At 37.9% G+C, this 21,706-nt stretch overlaps 1 protein-coding gene across 1 annotated transcript in view; it reads right to left on the bottom strand.

Annotated features, from left to right (window-relative positions):
- Positions 1–3,375: 3,375 nt before the first annotated feature.
- Positions 3,376–21,706, bottom strand: part of UBXN7 (UBX domain protein 7) — a 62,796-nt gene continuing 44,465 nt past the window's right edge. Inside the window, 4 exon segments of the mRNA XM_007472105.1 lie at positions 3,376–4,993; positions 6,661–6,740; positions 6,865–7,258; positions 21,534–21,661. Coding sequence (XP_007472167.1) covers positions 4,832–4,993; positions 6,661–6,740; positions 6,865–7,258; positions 21,534–21,661 — 764 coding nt within the window. The 3' untranslated portion in view covers positions 3,376–4,831.

Genomic DNA, 21,706 nt, shown 5'->3' with positions numbered 1-21,706 from the left:
GTACTACTGAATACTATTTACTCTCTCTCTTTGGCCCCAAATGAAAGAGGGCCAGAGAGAGAGAGAATGACATCATGGAGATACACCCTATGGGATAAGAAATATTATAAAAAGTCGGCCTAATTGGATCTTGAAAGACTTGTTTCTGTCAAAACCAAGTGTGACTTCTACAGCTTACACAAATCAATTTCCTAACAATTGCTCAGCCAGTAAAGTGCTTTGTTTAAGCACACATACAAAATAAAATTTAACTCTGGTGTCAGTGAAATATTTGGTTCTCATTACATTTTAGTCATACTCAACACTGATTAGGAACACAGCATTAAGTTTTAAAAGTAATGAATTGTGTTTAAAAGATCATTACTAGATCTGTAACTATCATACTCTCCTTTCTGGAGATTATAGTCATCACAGTAGGGTAGATCAAGTTACTGGGCAAATGAAACCTGGACACAGGAAAAAAAAAGCAAGAACTGATTAACAAGTATACTTTTAATTACTCTAGGGATAATATATAAAATAAAGGTAAGAGACTAAAAGCATTAAGTTTTGGAGTGGAAAGGATTCAGAGATAATCTAATTCAGTGGTCTACAATCTGTAGGTTCCAAGAGTTTCTGCAAAAGGTCTGCAATTCCATATGCACATTTACATTTTCTCCACTTATGGAATTAATGATATTTATACTTAACCCCACAACTCCCCACCACTGCTGAATCTTAAAATTACAAGCCCTTTTACTTGAACAGACTAAGAACTATTGATCTAGTCCAATTCTCTGTTAATTAGAAGCAGAGCTGTTACCCAAGTACACTTATTGCCTACATATAGTGCCCTTTCTGCATATCATATATAATATATTGTACTATACATTTAATTTGTACCTGGGTATAGAAATTAAATCTTTCCTTCACTTTTCAGTAGCAAGTGGCTCCCTCTGGTATTTTCCTAAGTATCCCTGCTAGCTAAAATCTTTAATCCTGGAATCAATAATTCTTTCCTACTTGGGTACTAGTTATGCCTTACTGTTAAAACATCATGCCCTAAATCTAGTAGTTACAAAAGCTGGAACTAAAGAATACAGGTAAGTCAAAAGAAAATCTGAGCCACAGTGTTTGCCACTTTTCAGTTTTATTTTCCTAACTAAAGCCTACACTATTCTTTACCCTTTCTAAACTTCTATTTTAATTATGGTTGTCTCAGAAAGGTAAGCATTTACATATTCTCCTATTATCTCAAGTGTAGTGTGTCTCTCCAACTGGATAAAACAGGCAGGAACCAGATCTTGGGTTTCAAGATTTTTCCAACTTTGATTAAGGACTCAAATAATTGTTAATTTATAGAATCAAGGAAGTAGAATTTTATAGGAAATTTTAAAATATACACATAGAAGTTTCAATAATCTAATACAGATGGGATATAGAAAAGATAATTGTATCTTTTCTGAGAAATGGTTAAAAATTTGATAAAATTCTTTTTTATCCTTTCCATTTTTTCTTGGCAAATAATGCCATAGTTATTTTCCTCTTACATTTTCATCACTGCATCATTTTAAAAAAAGCAATCAGTAATCTGCCCCTCAAAATAACAGTGTAAATAAGAATTTATAGGCATAGCACAAATCTCACAAGCTTTAAGGAAAAAAATCAAATGATAACTTACAGAGCCAAACAATGGGAAGATAACCTTTTGAGCAAATTGATTCCTATTGCAGGAGACTACACATGGGAGTGAGAAAAGCACGAATGCCAATTTTGATTTTGCCACTTACTTACTAGCTGTGACATCCTGAACAAGTTCTCTGCACTTCAATTTTCTTCCTTATCTATAAAATGGGGAAAATATCCATTTGGTAGAGTTCTTTGGGAGATTAAAGGAGAAAATGCACATAAAGTACTTCGCACATTAGTTGCTCAAAATTAGTTCCCTGTTCTTCCCTCATTTGGCTGTTCTCTTCTGGTTCCTTCCTAAATCAAATTCAAAAGACTTCCTGTTACTTTTCCCCTGCTAGTTTTCATTTCATCTCTTTATATTTGTCTCCTGTCATTTACTCTCAAAGTCTATCTTGTTCTTTTCCTCCTTATCTTTTAAGATCTCTCTCAAGCTGTTTCCAGTACCTACAAGGAATGACTATTTTTACCTATCTTACTAACTTCATTTTATCTATTCAATAAAACCTCTCCTCCAAAGAGCTAAGGAATTTGCAGAAGAAATAAGACATACTACCTAAGTGGTTTAAGTTCTTGAACAAAGCACAATCTATACTCTTCCTGTGTACAATCCATAATGCCTCCCCCATGGGCCTCTATATCAAGGCCAGGATAATTACACTCCTGCCTCAAAATAAAATCCTCTAATCTTGTACTCTAAACACTCCAGTTTTATCTAAGTTGGATCAGTATCTCATGCCCTATCTCTTTGACATGCTTACTTATATCACTTTGATGTGGTCATCTCACAGTAATCGAAGTTGAAAAAGTCACTTTGGTTTCTCATAAATGGATATGCCAGGGCTGAGCTCATCAGAAAGAACTACATCTTATCATTAACGAACATGTTGTCTCAAGTTCTCTAGATATGTTTTATAAAAAGAAACTAGTAAGTAAAAGAATGAAACAGAATCCTATGGGGACAATTCTTGACTTCATATTTTTGAGATTTGGACTTTAGCTGTGACTTTGCCGAGTGGAGATAGGTGCCATGACAGTACCAACGCTGAGCATAACCTCATTTCTTACCCTGTGCCTCCCTGAATTTCTAGATTTCTGACCTTGTCTACAACCAACAATTTTTTTACCCTCTAATGCACCTTTGAATATAGCTCTTTTCTTCAGATAGCAAGTATATTATCCAATTTCAGAGATACAACTGAGGAATTAACATGAAAACCATGCCTCCTCACTAAATCAGAAGCTGCTAGTTAGCCTCGAGAGCCTATGAAAAAAAACACCGAAGTGGTATTACTCAGTCACCAATCTAAAGAGAGAACTTTGACTCAAGGTATAAATGAAATTGTAATTATATAAATATATTTATAAATATTTATACAATTATATACTTATACATAAGCACTTACACAGACTTAGAAAAAAATGTAAGAACATTAATTCAATAGGACTCACTGAAGAATAAACAGAATTTTCCACGATTTCCTTGAGGAGATACATAACTCATTCTTTAGAGAGGGTCCCTCAAAGTCCAACCATTAGAAACTGTACTCTCTAATTGTGTACTAGCAACAAGCATGTTTTGTTTGTTTTTTTTTTAATCCCTTAGTTGCCAAAAGAGTGATCTTAAAGTAGATGGGAACCTAAAGGTCTCTGAGCAATAGCAATTTATGTTCCTCAAGCAGAAGAATCAGTCAATCCAAACCCCAATTGACAAAATAAGTTCATTCTGTATTATGGTTTTATAACAAGTTAAAGTTCTGATTTTTGCCACCAGAGTTACTACTACCCCTTCAGAGGACTCTAAAGCTCAAAATAAGAATCGAGCATAATGTGAAGCTGATAAGTCAAATCATATTATATAGATTCAAGATGGCTTCTTCTAAATAATACTGAAAAAAGCGTTCATCAACTACAATTTGAATGTGGCTTTTGTTGGCAGAAAAAACCCACATCTGAAGATTACTGGTAATCTTCCCCACCTCCCTTACTAAATGTTGTCTTATGAATTGATTTTAAAGGTCTTCTACTTAGAGAGGTTTTCAGTTTTGATACCTTTTGCAAGAAACAGCATGAGGAATTAGGCTCATTCAGTCACCAGAGCCTTTTAGAGACTGTTCCAACCAAGGGTAAAAAATGAATCATTATTTCTAACCAAAGGAATATGGTTAGCAACTCTCAGCTGCATCTTTTCTTTTTCCCCTGGGGCATACATTAAGTATGCCTTAAAGTACATAGGACAATCAATAACCATAGTGGTTACAACTACAAGCCACTGTACTCATGATTATTGAACATCTGCCTTCCTACAGATCACTTGTGGACCCAAACAATGGAAGGGCCAAAGGAACTATTATGCTGTACTGGCAAGAACAGCAAGCACCTTCCTATCCCAGTCACCACAATATGCTCACGAAATGTCCATTCCAGGACTAGCAGGATCAAGATAGTTTATAGAGTAATAAAGAAAGCTGTCTCAGGCTAGGATATTGAAAGCCACCCCATGCTACTCACCCTAGTTTAACATTCTTTCTGTCAATAACACATATCATGGAAACAATTCTAGCTGGGAAGATGGGAATCCTTTGAAAAAACTTTTAAATATGATGACCAATAATTATAAAGGACGCTTTTTCCATGTAAACAAAACCCTGGACACTGTTACATGATATTTCCTACATGAATAATAAAACAAAACATGTGTTAGAGAATTTCTTCTCCCTACTAAACATGGGGCTTACAAAAAAAGGAGGCTGCTCTTATTCTGAATCTAGCCATTCCTTTACCAAAGGAGTCTGAGGAGTAACATTATCATTTGATCCCAAAAAAGTGCCGTGTAAGAGACCACTTATTGGAACATACATTTCCTGCTGCCAGTACTAGGAGGTCTTATCCTAACACTTCCATTTGGTCACCAGATTAGGTAAGAAAGAGAGAAAAGTAGGAAAAAGAAGAAAATGGGAGAAGAGAGAAAAAGAGGGGTGGGGTGGGGTGGGGTGTGTGAGACTGATTATAGGAGAGAACAAGAAATAAAAGAGAAGGCAGGTGACTTGCTTGCCCAACTTTGGCTCTATGGTCCTATGAGCCAAAATACATACTCAGTGACATGGTATCTCACAGAAAAAGGGAAAAAAAGGGGTAAGCTGAGAGAGGTCAGGCCATGATGTTAATTTCTTTCTTGTACAAAGACAGTCTCTTGAGGACAAAGGCCTGCCTCCTGTAATGTAATATCATAGTCCAGATGAGAGAGTTTCCTTCGAGGGAAGTTGGTGAGAAGTTCAAAACGTTCATTTGGATATCCTTTAGATTGGACATGCTTCACCAAAGCCTATGAAAAATAACAGAAAGACAAAGCTGTTAGATGGAAACAAAAAGAGCGAGCATATTGAAGAATTAAAAATATAACATTCATTTTAAAATCAGATAAAAGTTTAAGTTATTCTTTCAGATAATTGAAGCTTACTCTTATGGAAGGGCCAATATAACCCTTTGGATGGGGAGATACTAAACCTGCCCCCAATAATTTAGAGCCATTAAGTGATACTGAAATATACAGGGTTATTACTGTCTCTCCAATAAACAAACCCAATTTCTTCCCTGGTGGTGCAGTGGTTAAGAAGCTGCCTGCCAATGCAGGAGACATGGGTTCGAGCCCTGGTCCAGGAAGATCCCACATGCCGCGGAGCAACTAAACCTGTGCGCCACAACTACTGAGCCTGTGCTCTAGAGCCCGCGAGCCACAACTACTGAGCCCTCGTGCCACAAGAACTGAAGCCATGTGCCTAGAGCCCATGCTCCGCAACAAGAGAATCCACCACAATGAGAAGCCCACGTACCACAATGAAGAGTAGCCCCCGCTCACCACAACTAGAGAAAGCCTGTGCAGCAATGAAGACCCAAAGCAGCCAAAAATAAATAAATAAAAATAAAGTTTCCTTAAAAAAAAACAAAACCAAAAACTATTGTCCTAATTTTTAAACATTTTATCAGTTTTCCTTCTTTCTATTTATCAGGGAAGATATGTCCTTCATCCTATTTTGTCACCTGTGCATTGAATCCCTTCTTGCCATCTCAGAAACTGTGCCACCACAGAATACCACTCTTTTATGGGTATCTTCAACATCTTCTCTGCAGATACCTCCCATAAGACTTAAACATGCTCAGTCTCTCCTTCGATCATCTTTTCCCCTCTGATTACTGCCCACTCCCCACTCTAGCTTCACAACCAACCTTCTCAAAAAAGTGGTCTATACTAGTTAGAACAAGTTCATTGTCTCATCTCCCATTCCTTTCCAATTACTAGACTAGGGAGACAGTCTGGGTGTTAGCACCAGAGGCCACTGCCTACTTGCATTCAAGTCAGTCTTCAAGATTCAAATTATTTTTAGCCACAGCAAATGGCTAGGTATGAACACCTGACTCAAGGAGGATCCATTCATAGGCTAATCTAAGGAAGCCAGACTCATTCTCTTTTCTAGAAGTTGTATGGAGGGAGGGCCCATCAGCTGTGGACTCTGGAGGAAAAGGCCCTCAAAGCACCGGTATGATGGACTATGTACAAGCTGTTTTGCAAACAAAAGCCACCAGAATACAGGGAGAAGAATGGTAGGAAGTAGAGAATCACAAGGGGAAAACCCAATAGGCCCCACAAGAGAAACACACAGGAAAATAGTCTTGGTTCTTAACTACTTTGCAGTTCCAGCTACTAGGAAACCCAGGAGGCCCCTCTACAGTCTTCAAATAACCCCACTCCCCTTTTCCAGGTAATAATTTCAGTTGGGTTTCTATTACATGCAACCATGGAACAGAAATGCCTTGACTACAACAGACTATGAGTTGTCCAAGATTATTTGGGAAGGAAATAAAGCAGTTAGAATTAAGATTCACCACAGTGAAGTTTCCAGTTAGAGGTCAGACCTAACACCTATTTCAAAGAATCAGCAAGCTAATTAGTTTTTCTGCTTCGAGTAAATGCTTCCAATTAGATATACTTACTAGTAGTTTAGCTTGCTCTGGAAGAGTGATTTGTTCCCTTTTTCCATCTGGATACCGCAACATCAGCTGTGCTTTTGGTCCTAAAGGAAGGGGTAAAAAAAATATATATAGATATAGCTGCTTAAGATAAAAGACTAATTTAAACAAACAAATCCCTTCAGTATATTCAAGTTTTAAGTAAAGGAAATCTAAAATGTAACCCACCATTTACATCAATGCCCTCCACTATTCCATCTGATTTTTCAGGTGACATCTCCAATATTTCTGAATCCATCGCTGGCAATCCTTGGTGGTTTGTGGCAGTTCCAGGCTCAGTTCTGGCAGGGGGCTCAGTCAGTGACCTTCTGTTCTCCTCTTTTCTATGCCCCAAATCTTTGTGGGGAGACTTTCTAGACTTGGCAAGATTCTCTATCTCCTCCTCCTCATCAGAGCCACAAACGGATATGAACTCCTCACTGCCAGAAAAAAGTTCAGATTCAGATTCTTCATCTGAGCGGCTATCCTGTTTTGTCTGTGTGGAATCAAAATGTGTCTCTTGCAAGGAGGCTCTGATGGCAGCTTCTAGCTGGCTGTCTTCACTTGCATCTATAAGACTCTCCTGCAAGATGCAGTCATAAAACATGGGTAGAAAGAAAAAGAAAACAGTTAAACCAAAAAATAATCAAGTCAAATAGGGCACAGGAAATATAACAACTTGCCATTATTATTTTCTGCTGGATGTATCTCTTCTATTAAATTTTAAGCTATTTGAGGGCAACAACTTTGTCTTACACAGCCAAGTTGGAATGGAATTTTAAAAACAAAAATAAAAACTGTCATACCATCTGGCACAATGATTGCAAGCACAAGATTTGGTGGGAGGGGGAGGAATCAAGACAACAATTTATTCCTTGCCCAGAACAAGACATGGATTAAGATTTCAAATATAAAACCAAAACATCAGTATTTAAAACGACTAAACATAGAAAGATGTCTATCTTGCTTACCATTGTATACTTCAACTAGCACTGCTTTGGCGCACAGAAGGGTATCAATCAATCAATAACTCAGTAATGATCATTTTTCAAAAAATCTAACAGTCAGCTCTTTAACATTCAAAACAAAACACCGCAAAAAAAAAAAATATGAAAAAACAACTATATTTTCCCAAGCTTAATTTCAATGAAGGTTTTCACTGTGATCATGAAAAGCAATTTTCAATAGCTTTTGCCTTGGAAAAGTTCTAATGTCACGGGTTTCACTAAACTTATTGAGTCACAAAATATTAATTGCTTGAATGGAAATTATTTAGATCCTAACTCAAAACAAACTATACAAAAAAATTTTTTTACGATAGCCAAAAATTGAACACTGGATACCTTATAATATAAAGGAACTACTGTTCATTTTTTGAGGTTATGTTAATGGTACTGTGACTGTTTTCAAAAAATAAAAAGAACCTTTATCTTTTAAAGATACATGCAAAAGTATTTAATGAAGGAAACAATGAATTCTGAGATTTGCTTCAAAATAATGCACAAAGGATGGGGTATAACTGAAATAAGACTGGCCACATGTTGTTAATTATTGAAATCAGTTAATGGATACACAGAAGCTCAATAAATTCCTTGTACTTAAAAATTTTCCACCATAAAAAGTTCAGGTTGCTAACAAAAAACTAAAGGACCCTCAATTTGGCTTTCCCTATCTGCCAATCATATAGCAAAAAAACTTCTTTAAATTTTAAAGAAACTTAAGGCTAATTTACCACCAAAAAAAAAAAAAGCAAGTAGATGTGACCTGCAATGGCTTAGGTGAACTGTAGGTTTATAATAATGATATTGCATAATGTGTAGCTTGATTTTTAAAGATTGCTGCCATGGTAGACACTGCTGGCTTCCTACCCAACATTCTTTCTCCTCTGAATCCTCACTTACAGAATCCTAATTATGTCTATAAATGAAATATGTCCCACTAAAAAATTCCATTTACCAGTTCCCCTTGCAGCATTCCAAAAAAAATTGTGGAATGGAACTAAAGCAGCACTTACAGAGAAAGTATAGAACTAAATGCCTACATTAGAAAAGAAAGTCTCAAATTAATAACTAAATTTCCATCTTAAATTACAAAGTACCCCATACGAAAAAAATTAAATTAAACTCAAACTATGCAGAAGGAAAAAGGACAGAAATCAACCAATAACTTAGGAAACAAAAGAAAAATCAATGAAACCCAAAGCTGGGTTTTTAAAAAGTCAATAAACTTGATAAGCCTCTAGTCAGACTGTCAGGGGAAAAAAAGCCACAAATTACCGGTTACAGGACTGGAAGAAGGGCCATCCCTACAGATACCACAGTCATTGAAGGAATAATAAATACAATGAACAACTTTACATCTTTGACACTTTAGGTAAAATGGACAAATCCCTGGAAAGACACAAACTACTAAAGCTCATTAAAGAAGAAACAGATACCCAAATAGTCCTATATCTATCAATGAAATTGAATTTGTAGTTTAAAACTTCCTAAAAGAAAACTCTATGCCCAGGTGGCTTCGCTTGTAAATGTCATCAATTATTAAGGAAGAAATAAAACCAATTCTACACAAACTCTTCCAGAAAACCAAAGAGGAAGAAATACTTCCTAGTTCATTGTGAGGCCAGCATTAACCTGATACCAAAGCCAGACAAGATCAAGCTCTTACACGGAAAACAAAAGAGAAAAACAACAACAACAACTATAAACCAATAACCCTCATAAACAGAGATACAAAAATTCTTGACAGAATTTTAGTATATCAAACTTAACAATATATAAAAAAGCAATGCATCATAACCAAGTGGGTTTTAGCCCAGGAATGTAAGGTTGGTTTAACATTAGAAAACCAACCAATGGAATTCACTAAAAAAGAAAACCATATTATCATTTCAATAGATACAAAAAAATCATATGTCAAAAACCTCTCATAAAACCTCAGCAAATCAGGAATAAAAGGAAACTTCCTCAATCTGATAAAGTATATATATAAGAAACATATAGCTAACATCAAACACTGAATAATTTCACCCCAACACCAGAAACAAGTTAAGGATGTCTAATATCACTACTTTTATTTAACTTTGTACTGGAAAGAAAAAGAAAAAGAAATAAAAGGAATAGAGATTGTAAAGGAAGAAGTACATCAGTCTTTATTTGCTGACAACATGACCATGTATATAGAAAATTCTAAGAAATCTACAAAAAAGTTACTAGACCTAATAAGTGAGTGTAGCAAGGTGCAGGCTACAAGGTCAATATACAAAAGCTACAAAACATTACTGAGAGAAATTCAAGGCTTAAATAAACGGAGAGATATATGCCATGTCCATGGATATGAAGACTCAATGCTGCTAAGATGTCAATTCTCTCCAAAATGATCCATAGAGCTAATGTAATTCCAATCAAAGTCCCAGCAGCTTTCCTTGTAGAAAGTGACAAGCTGATTCTAAAACTTATACTGAGATGCAAAGGACCTGAAATAGCCAAAACAACTATAAAGAAGAACAAAGTTGAAGGGCTTACACCATGCAATTTCAAGACTTATTACAAAGCTATGGTAATCATTAAGACAGTAAAATAATGACATAAGGGTAGACAAATGAATCACTGGAAAGAATAGATGCCATAAACCCACACATACATGATCAATTTCTGACAAAGGTACAAAGGCAATTCAATGGGAAAAAGATAATCTTTTCAACAAATGGTGCTGGGACAAGCATACAGGCATAGGCAAACAAACAAAAAACCCCAACTCAACCCCACCCTAATACCATATACAAAAGTTAATTCAAAGTGGATCACTGACTGAAGAGCTAAAACTATAAAAAATATGAGATAAAATCTTGGGTTAGGCTAAGATTTCTCAAATAAGACACAAAAAGCATGAAGTATAAAAGAAAGTTGAGAGAGGCTTCAAGATGGCGGAAGAGTAAGACGTGGAGATCACCTTCCACTCCACAAATACATCAGAAATACATCTACATGTGGAACAACTCCTACAGAACACCTACTGAACGCTGGTAGAAGACCTCAGACCTCCCAAAAGGCAAGAAACTCCCCAAGTACCTGGATAGGGCAAAAGAAAAAAGAAAAAACAGAGACAAAAGAATAGGGACAGGACTTGCACCTCTGGGAGGGAGCTGAGAAAGAGGAAAGGTTTCCACACACTAGGCTTACAAGCCCCTTCATGGGCAGAGACTGAGGGTGGCGGAGGGGGGGAAGCTTCGGAGCCAAGGAGGAGAGCGCAGCAACAGGGGTGCGGAGGGCAAAGCGCAGAGATTCCCACACAGAGGATCGGTGCAGGCCAGCACTCACCAGCCCGAGAGGCTTGGCTGCTCACCCGCCGGGGTGGGCGGGGGCTGGGAGCTGAGGCTCCGGCTTCGGTGGGATCCCAGGGAGAGGACTGGGGTTGGCCGCATGAACACAGCCTGAAGGGGGCTAGTGTGCCACAGCTAGCCAGGAGAGAGTCCGGGAAAAGGTCTGGAACTGCATAAGAGGCAAGAGACTTTTTCTACCGGTGCGCGAAGAGAGGGGATTAAGAGCGCTGCTTAAAGGAGCTCCAGAGACGGGCGCGAGCCGCGGCTATCAGCGCGGACCCCAGAGACGGGCATGAGATGCTAAGGCTGCTGCTGTAGCCACCAAGAAGCCTGTGTGCAGGCACAGGTCACTATCCACACCTCCCCTCCTAGGAGGCTGTGCAGCCCACCACTGCCAGGGTCCCGTGATCCAGGGACAACTCTCCCGGGAGAACGCATGGCGCGCCTCAGGCTGGTGCAACGTCATGGCGGCCTCTGCCGCCGCAGGCTTGCCCTGCACTACATACCCCTCCCTGCCCCCGGCCTGAGTGAGCCAGAGACCCCGAAACAGCTGCTCCTAAATTAACCCCGTCCTGTCTGAGTGAAGAACAGACGCCCTCAGGCGACCTACACGCAGAGGCGGGGCCAAATCTAAAGCTGAACCCGGGAGCTGTGCGAACAAAGAAGAGAAAAGGAAATCTCTCCCAGCACCCTCAGGAGCAGAGGATTAAATCTCCACAGTCAACTTAATGTACCCTGTATCTCTGGAAAATCTGAATAGACAACAAATCATTCCAAAATGAGGAGGTGGACTTTGGGGGCAATGATATATAATTCCCCCCACACACACTTTTCTCTTTCTGTATGTATGTATATGCTTCTGTGTGTGGTTTTGTCTGTAGAGCTTTGTTTTTACTTGTCCAAGGGTTCTGTCTGTCTGGGGTTTTTTTGTTTTTTTAGTGTGGTTTTCAGTGCTTGTTATCATTAGTGGATTTGTTTTTTGGTTTGGTTGTTCTCTTCATTCTTTCTTTTTTTAATTACTTAAAAATTTTTTAATAATAATTTTTTATTTTTTATTTTAATAACTTTTTAATTTAATTTTATCTTTTTCTTTCTTCCTTTCTCCCTCCCTTCCTCTCTCCCTCCCTCCCTTCCTCTCTCCCTCCCTCCCTTCCTTCCTTCCATTCTGTCTTTCTGTCTTTCTCCCTTTTATTCTGAGGCATGTGGATGACAGGCTTTTGGTGCTCCAGCCAGGCGTCAGGGCTGTGCCTCTGAGGTGGGAGAGCCAAATTCAGGACACTGGTCCACCAGAGACCTCCCAGCTCCACGTAATACCAAATGGTGAAAATCTCCCAGAGATCTCCATCTCAATGCCAAGACCCAGCTCCACTCAACGACCAGCACACTACAGTGCTGGACACCCTATGCAAAACAACTAGCAAGACAGGAACACAATCCCACCCATTAGCAGAGAGGCTGCCTAAAATCATAATAAGGTCACAGACACCCCAAAATACACCAGCAGACGTGGACCTGCCCACCAGAAAGATAAGATCCAGCCTCATCCACCAGAATACAGGCACTAGTCGCCTCCACCAGTAAGGCTACACAATCCACTGAACCAACCTTAGCCACTGGGGACAGACACCAAAAACAACAGGAACTACGAACCAGCAGCCTGAAAAAAGGAGACCCCAAACACAGTAAGTTAAGCAAAATGAGAAGACAAAGAAACACACAGCAGATGAAGGAGCAAGGTAAAAACCCACCAGACCTAACAAATGAAGAGGAAATAGGCAGTCTGCCTGAAAAAGAATTCAGAATAATGATAGTAAAGATGATCCAAACTCTTGGAAACAGAATGGAGAAAATACAAGAAACATTTAACAAGGACCTAGAAGAACTAAAGAGCAAACAAACAATCATAAACAACACAATAAATGATATTTAAAATTCTCTAGAAGGAAACAATAGCAGAATAACTGAGGCAGAAGAACGGATAAGTGACCTGGAAGATAAAGTAGTGGAAATAACTACTTCAGAGCAGAATAAAGAAAAAAGAATGAAAAGAACTGAGGACAGGCTCAGAGACCTCTGGGACAACATTAAATGCACCAACATTCGAATTATAGGGGTCCCAGAAGAAGAAGAGAAAAAGGGACTGAGAAAATATTTGAAGAGATTATAGTTGAAAACTTCCCTAATATGGGTAAGGAAATAGTTAATCAAGTCCAGGAAGCACAGAGAGTCCCATACAGGATAAATCCAAGGAGAAACACGCCAAGGCACATATTAATCAAACTATCAAAAATTAAATACAAAGAAAAAATATTAAAAGCAGCAAGGGAAAAACAACAAATAACATACAAGGGAATCCCCATAAGGTTAACAGCTGATCTTTCAGCAGAACCTCTGCAAGCCAGAAGGGAGTGACAGGACATATTTAAAGTGATGAAAGGGAAAAACCTACAACCAAGATTACTCTACCCAGCAAGGATCTCATTCAGATTTGACGGAGAAATTAAAACCTTTACAGACAAGCAAAACCTAAGGCAATTCAGCACAACCAAACCAGCGCTACAACAAATGCTAAAGGAACTTCTCTAGGCAGGAAACACAAGAGAAGGAAAAGACCTACAATAACAAACGCAAACAAATAGAAAAATGGTAATAGGAACATACATATCGATAACTACCTTAAATGTAATGGATTGAATGCTCCAACCAAAAGACACAGACTGGCTGAATGGATACAAAAACAAGACCCATATATATGCTGTCTACAAGAGACCCAATTCAGACCTAGGGACACATACAGACTGAAAGTGAGGGGATGAAAAAAGATATTCCATGCAAATGGAAATCAAAAGGAAGATGGAGTAGCAATTTTCGTATCAGACAAAACAGACTTTAAAACAAAGACTATTACAAGAGACAAAGAAGGATACTACATAATGATAAAGGGAACAATCCAAAAAGAAGATATAACAATTATAAATATTTATGAACCCAACATAGGAGCACCTCAATACATAAGGCAAATACTAACAGCCATAAAAGGGGAAATCGACAGTAACACAATCACAGTAAGGGACTTCAACACCCCACTTTCACCAATGGACAGATCATCCAAAATGAAAATAAATAAGGAAACACAAGCTTTAAATGATACATTAAACAAGATGTACTTAATTGATATTTATAGGACATTCCATCCCAAAACAGCAGATTATACTTTCTTCTCAAGTGCGCACGGAACATTCTCCAGGATAGATCACATCTTGGGTCACAAATCAAGCCACAGTAAATTTAAGAAAATTGAAATCATATCAAGCATGTTTTGTGACCACGACGCTATGAGATTAGAAATCAATTACAGGGAAAAAACATAAAAAACACAAACACATGGAGGCTAAACAATACGTTACTAAATAACTAAGAGATCACTGAAGAAATCAAAGAGGAACTCAAAAAATACCTAGAGACAACTGACAATGAAAACACGACAATCCAAAAACTATGGGATGCAGCAAAAGCAGTTCTAAGAGAGAAGTTTATAGCTATACAAGCCTACTTCAAGAAACAAGAAAAATCTCAAATAAAAAATCTAACCTTACACCTAAAAGAACTAGAGAAAGACGAACAAACAAAACCCAAAGTTAGTGGAAGGAAAGAAATCATAAAGATCACAGCAGAAATAAATGAAATAGAAAACAAGAAAACAATAGCAAAGGTCAATAAAACTAAAAGCTGGTTCTTTGAGAAGATAAACAAAATTGATAAACCATTACCCAGACTCATCAAGAAAAAGCAGAAGACTCAAATCAATAAAATTAGAAATTAAAATCGAGAAGTTACAACAGACACTGCAGAAATACAAAGCATCCTAAGAGACTACTACAAGCAACTCTATGCCAATAAAATGGGCAACCTGGAAGAAATGGACAAATTCTTAGAAAGGTATAACCTTCCAAGACTGAACCAGGAAGAAATAGAAAATATGAACAGACCAATCACAAGTAATGAAATTGAAACTGTGATTTAAAAACTTCCAGCAAACAAAAAGTCCAGGACCGGATGGCTTCACAGGTGAATTCTATCAAACATTTAGAGAAGAGCTAACACCCATCCTTCTCAAACTCTTCCAAAAAATTGCAGAGGAAGGAACACTCCCAAACTCATTCTATGAGGCGACCATCACCCTGATACCCAAACCAGACAAAGATACTACAAAAACAGAACATTACAGACCAATATCACTCATGAATATAGATGCAAAAATGCTCAACAAAATACTAGCAAATAGAATCCAACAACACATTACAAGGATCATACATGATGATCAAGTGGGATTTATCCCAGGGATGCAAGGTTTCTTCAATATACGTAAATAAATCAATATGATAAACCCTATTAACAAACTGAAGAATAAAAACCATATGATCATCTCAAGAGATGCAGAAAAAGCTTTTGACAAAATTCAATACCCATTTATGATAAAAACTCTCCAGAAAGTGGGCATACTGGGAACTTACCTCAACATAATAAAGGCAATATACGATAAACCCAGGCAAACATCATTCTCAATGGTGAAAAACTGAAAGAATTTCCTCTATGATCAGGAACAAGACAAGGATATCCACTCTCACCACTGTTATTCAACATAGTTTTGGAAGTTCTAGCCATGGCAATCAGAGAAGAAAAAGAAATAAAAGGAATCCAAATCGGAAAGGAAGAAGTAAAGCTGTCACTGTTTGCAGATGGCATGCTACTATACTTACAGAATCTTAAAGATGCCACCAGAAAACTACTACAGCTAAACAATGAATTTGGTAAAGCTGCAGGATACAAAAATAATGCACAGAACTCTCTTGCATTCCTATATACTAATGATGAACTATCTGAAAGAGAAATTAAGGAAACACTCCCTTTACCATTGCAACAAAAAGAATCAAAGACCTAGGAATAAACCTACCTAAGGAGACAAAAGACCTGTATGCAGAAAACTATAAGACACTGATGAAAGAAATTAAACATGATACCAACAGATTGAGAGATATACCATGTTCTTGGATTGGAAGAATCAGTCATGTGAAAATGACTATACTACCCAAAGCAATCTACAGATTCAATGCAATCCCTATCAAACTACCAATGGCATTTTTTACAGAACTAGAACAAAAACTCTTAAAATGTGTATGGAGACACAAAAGACCCCGAATAGCCAAAGCAGTCTTGAGGGAAAAAAACGGAGCTGGAGGAATCAGACTTCCTGACTTCAGTCTACACTACAGAGCTACAGTAATCAAGACAATATGGCACTGGCACAAAAACAGAAACATAGATCAATGGAACATAATAGAAAGCCCAGAGATAAACCCACACACCTATGGTCAACTAACCTATGACAAAGGAGGAAAGGATATACAATGGAGAAAAGACAGCCTCTTCAATAAGTGGTGCTGGCAAAACTGGACAGCTACATGTAAAAGAATGAAATTAGAACACTCCCTAACACCATACACAAAAATAAACTCAAAATGGATTAGAGACATAAATGTAAGACCGGACACTATAAAACTCTAAGAGGAAAACATAGGAAGAACACTCTTTGACATAAATCACAGCAACATCTTTTTTGATCCACCTCCTACAGTAATGGAAATAAAAGCAAAAATAAACAAATGGGACCTAATGAAACGTGAAAGCTTTTGCACAGCAAAGGAAACCGTAAGCAAGCTGAAAAAACAACCCTCAGAATGGGAGAAAATATTTGCAAACAAATCAATGGACAAAGGATTAATCTCCAAAATATATAAACAGCTCATGCAGCTCAATATTAAAAAAACAAACAAGCCAATCCAAAAATGGGCAGAAGACCTAAATACACATTTCTCCAAAGAAGACATACAGATGGCCAAGAAGCAAATGAAAAGCTGCTCAACATCACTAATTATTAGAGAAATCTAAACTACAATGAGGTATCACCTCACACCAGTTAGAGTGGGCATCACCAGAAAATCTACAAACAACAAATGCTGGAGAGGGTGTGGAGAAAAGGGAACCCTCTTGCACTGTTGTTGGGAATGTAAACTGATACAGCCACTATGGAGAACAGTATGGAGGTTCCTTAAAAAACTAAAAATAGAATTACCATATGATCCAGCAATGCCACTACTGGGCATATACCCAGAGAAAACCGTAATTCAAAAAGACACATGCATCTCAATGTTCATTGCAGCACTATTTACAATAGCCAGGTAATGGAAGCAGCCTAAATGCCCACTGACAGACAAATGGATAAAGAAAATGTGGTACACATATACAACATAATACTACTCAGCCATAAAAAGGAAAGAAATTGAGTCACTTGTAGAGACGTGGATGGATCTAGAGACTGTCATACAGAGTGAAGTAAGTCAGAAAGAGAAAAACAAATATCATATATTAACACATATATGTGGAAACTAGAAAAATGGTACAGATGAACCTGTTTGCAGGGCATAAATTGAGACACAGATGTAGAGAACAAACGTATGGACACCAAGGGGGGAAAGTGGCGGGGGTGGTGGTTTGATGAATTGGGCGATTGGGATTGACATGTATATACTGATGTGTATAAAACTGATGACTAATAAGGACCTGCTGTATAAAAAAATAAATAAAGTTAAATTAAAAAAAAAGTTTGTACCACAATGTTAAAAAAAAGAAAAGAAAAGAAAAGAAAATGACTATACTACCCAAAGCAATCTACAGATTCAATGCAATCCCTATCAAACTACCACTGGCATTTTTCACAGAACTAGAACAAAATATTTCACAATTTGTATGGAAACACAAATGACCCAGAATAGCCAAAGCAATCTTGAGGAAGAAAAACAGAGCTGGAGGAATCAGGCTCCCTGACTTCAGACTATACTACAAAGCTACAGTAATTAAGACAGTGTGGTAGTGGGACAAAAACAGAAATATAGATCAATGGAACAGGATAGAAAGCTCAGAGATAAACCCACACATATATGGTCACCCTATCTTTGATAAAGGAGGCAAGAATATACAATGGAGAAAAGACAGCCTCTTCAATAAGTGGTGCTGGGAAAACTGGACAGCTACATGCAAAAGAATGAAATAAGAATGCTCCCTAACACCATACACAAAAGTAAACTCAAAATGGATTAAAGACCTAAATGTAAGACCGGACACTATCAAACTCTTAGAGGAAAACACAGGCAGAACACTCTATGACATAAATCACAGCAAGATCCTTTTTGACCCACATCCTAGAGAAATGGAAATAAAAACAAAAATAAACAAATGGGACCTAATGAAACTTGAAAGCTTTTGCACAGCAAAGGAAACCATAAACAAGATGAAACGACAACCCTCAGAATGGGAGAAAATATTTGCAAATGAAGCAACTGGCAAAGGATTAATTTCCAAAATTTACAAGGAGCTCATGCAGCTCAATATCAAAAAAACAAACAACCCAATCCAAAAATGGGCAGAAGATCTACATAGACATTTCTCCAAAGAAGATACACAGATTGCCAACAAACACATGAAAGAATGCTCAACATCATTCATCATTAGAGAGATGCAAATCAAAACTACAATGTGATATCATCTCACACCAGTCAGAATGGCCATCATCAAAAAATCTACAAACAATAAATACTGGAGAGGGTGTGGAGAAAAGGGAACCCTCATACACTGTTGGTGGGAATGTAAATTGATACAGCCACTATGGAGAACAGTATGGAGGTTCCTTAAAAAACTAAAAATAGAACTACCACATGACCCAGCAATTGCACTACTGCGCATTTACCCTGAGAAAACCATAATTCAAAAAGAGTCATGTACCACAATGTTCACTGCACCTCTATTTACAATAGCCAGGACATGGAAGCAACCTAAGTGTGCAGTGACAGATGAATGGATAAAGAAGATGTGGCACATATATAAAATGGAATATTACTCAGCCATAAAAAGAAACAATATTGAGTTATTTGTAGTGAGGTGGATGGACCTAGAGTCTGTCATACAGAGTAAAGTAAGTCGGAAAGAGAAAAACAAATACTGTATGCTAACACATATATATGGAATCTAAAAAAAAAAAAAACTGGTCATGAAGAACCCAGGGAAAGATGGGAATAAAGACGCAGACCTACTAGAGAATGGACTTGAGGACACAGGGTAGGGGAAGGGTAAGCTGGGACAAAGTGAGAGAGTGGTAGGTTGTAAAATAGATGTAAAATAGATAGCTAGTGGGAAGCAGTAGCATAGCACAGGGAGATCAGCTCGGTGCTTTGTGACCAGCTAGAAGGGTGGGATAAGGAGGGTGGGAGGGAGACGCAAGAGGGAAGAGATATGGGGATATATGTATATGTATAACTGATTCACTTTGTTATAAAGCAGAAACTAACACACCATTGTAAAGCAATTAAACTCCAATAAAAACGTTAAAATAAAAAAGAAAGTTGAAAAATTGGATTTCATCAACATTTTAAAGTTTGCTCTTCAAAAACACCATCGTGAAATGAATAAGCAAGCAACAAACTGAAAAAAAAATATCTGCAAACCATATATTCAACAAAGGACTTATACCTAAGTCCTTACAACTCAATTAAAAGATATACAACCCAGGGGCGTTCCCTGGCGGTCCAGTGGTTAAGACTCCGCGCTTCCACTGTAAAGGGCACGGGTTTCATCCCTGGTCAGGGAACTAAGATTCCACATGCTGCACAGCACGGCCCCCCCCAACCCCACAAAAAAAGAGATATACAACCCAGTAAGAGAAAAATGAGCCTGAGATCTGAATAGGCTCTTTACCAAAAGAGACAGAAGGTAAAAAAGCACATGAAAAGATGCTCACATCAAAACTTGTCAAATTGCAAATTTTAAATATACTCAGTTACTACACATTAATTATACTTCAACAGAGCTATGAAATTTTTCAAAATAAACGTAAATAGCACTCACAAGAAAGCAAACAGATGTGCTCATGTGACATGCAATGGCTTGGAATGACTACAGATAATAACACTGTGTATCATGAAGGCTGATTTTAAAGAATGACATTATGATGGACTCTGTTAGTTTCCCATTTTACATCCAGTCTTCTTTGCTTCCTTATTAAAAGAACCTCAACAGTGTACAAGAAAATGTGTCCAGCTAAAACAAGCAGAACTCTTTTATCTGTGGCTGTTTTACCTTTGTAATAGAGATGCCACCCCCTTCCCTCCTTGTCCATGATGGAATACGGGAGCACAGCATCTGTACTGTGACCACGAGGACAAAAGCCAATACTAAGGATGGAGGGGGGAAAAAACGGGGAGGAACCTGGTTCCTTGATGACATCCACATGAGTCAAGTCCTAGACTGCTTGCCTCTGAACTTCCTGTTGAGAAAAGATGTCTTCCTTGTTTAAGCCATTATTTGTTGCTCTGTCTCTTGCACATAGTTGATCAAAATTTGTAACATTCAGAGAATTTAGTTCAGAAATTGGGTCTGAGGTACTAGTCACCCAAATCAGCCCTATGTCACTGTCCAATTTTATGGTCCCACTCTTTTCCCTACTAAGTCCCTTAACTTTTATAAGAGATCTAGTGAGATTTTAAACTCAATTTATGTTGTAATTCATCAACTCACAAGCTCAGGCTCTGGTTTTTGACAGTTATCAGCCTATGACTGTAAAAGATGAGAAAACTCTCTTAGGGAAATCACAGAAACTTCCTGGGTTTTTTAATACCTTAAGAAAGAATTCTACTTAAGTAAAATTTCTGAGTAATGGAGGGGGGAAAAAAGAATTCTATACAAATCCTTGGCAAGCACCCATAGCCTCTCCTTAAATGGGCACTTTATTCTAGGTAATAACTTAAGGAACTGTTTCATCACTGCATGATACTGGGCTGCTAAAGCCACATCCTCTGTAACTAATTTTATCCTCACTGCCATTAAACCCAAACAGTTGCTACAACCAATGTGAGATTCCCACATCTTTGAAGGTCTCCTACTTGCAACTAATCTTGCTATCAATTATCAAACAGGTCTGCCTAGTAATAGCATATTATAGAAATCAAATATAGAAATAATCTTTGGGTGGGCCTGAGGCCCAGGTCCTAAAGGTATGTAACCAGCAATAATGCCCAATTACACCATGAGAGTTGTTCTAGCAAAAATACCATTTCCGCTGCTGCTCAGACCTGGATTCCAAAAGTCCAAGCAGTGCTGCCCCTGAAGAAGTGGGTTTTTCTGTTACCAGGCTTGCTGGTCAGTCTTCCTGCTCACTGCTACATATTCACATTGTTTACTTCTAAATCCAGGTCTTAGGTCACATGCCTGATCCTAGGAGATGGGAAGTATGAATCCTGTAATTTCATTGAGAAGAGAGAACCCTTACGTAGGAAACTATCAAAATGTAAGATGTTGTGCAGCCACAAATTGTAACTGTCCACCACTTACATTATTATCTTTACCATCTTTACCTCAAACATTTCACACAAGACACTTCTATACAGTGACAGTTAACTGCCCATCACCAGTTTTTAGTCATACTTACTGAACGGGCACATTTTTTGGGGGGACTGCTAGAAAGTCCATCCAGTTGCCCGTGTTCACCCAGAAATCCTGTTACTTGATCCAAGAAAGAAGATACGTCTAACTGGTGCCACTCTACTAGCTTCTGACCTAAAGATTAAAAACCAGGATATAGAAATAAAATCAACACTCTTT

This window comes from Lipotes vexillifer, unplaced genomic scaffold, assembly GCF_000442215.2.
Source record: "Lipotes vexillifer unplaced genomic scaffold, Lipotes_vexillifer_v1.1 scaffold853, whole genome shotgun sequence".
Taxonomy (NCBI): Eukaryota; Metazoa; Chordata; class Mammalia; order Artiodactyla; family Lipotidae; genus Lipotes; species Lipotes vexillifer.
Note: the sequence above shows the minus strand (reverse complement) of the source record. Positions and strands in the feature narration are given on the sequence as shown.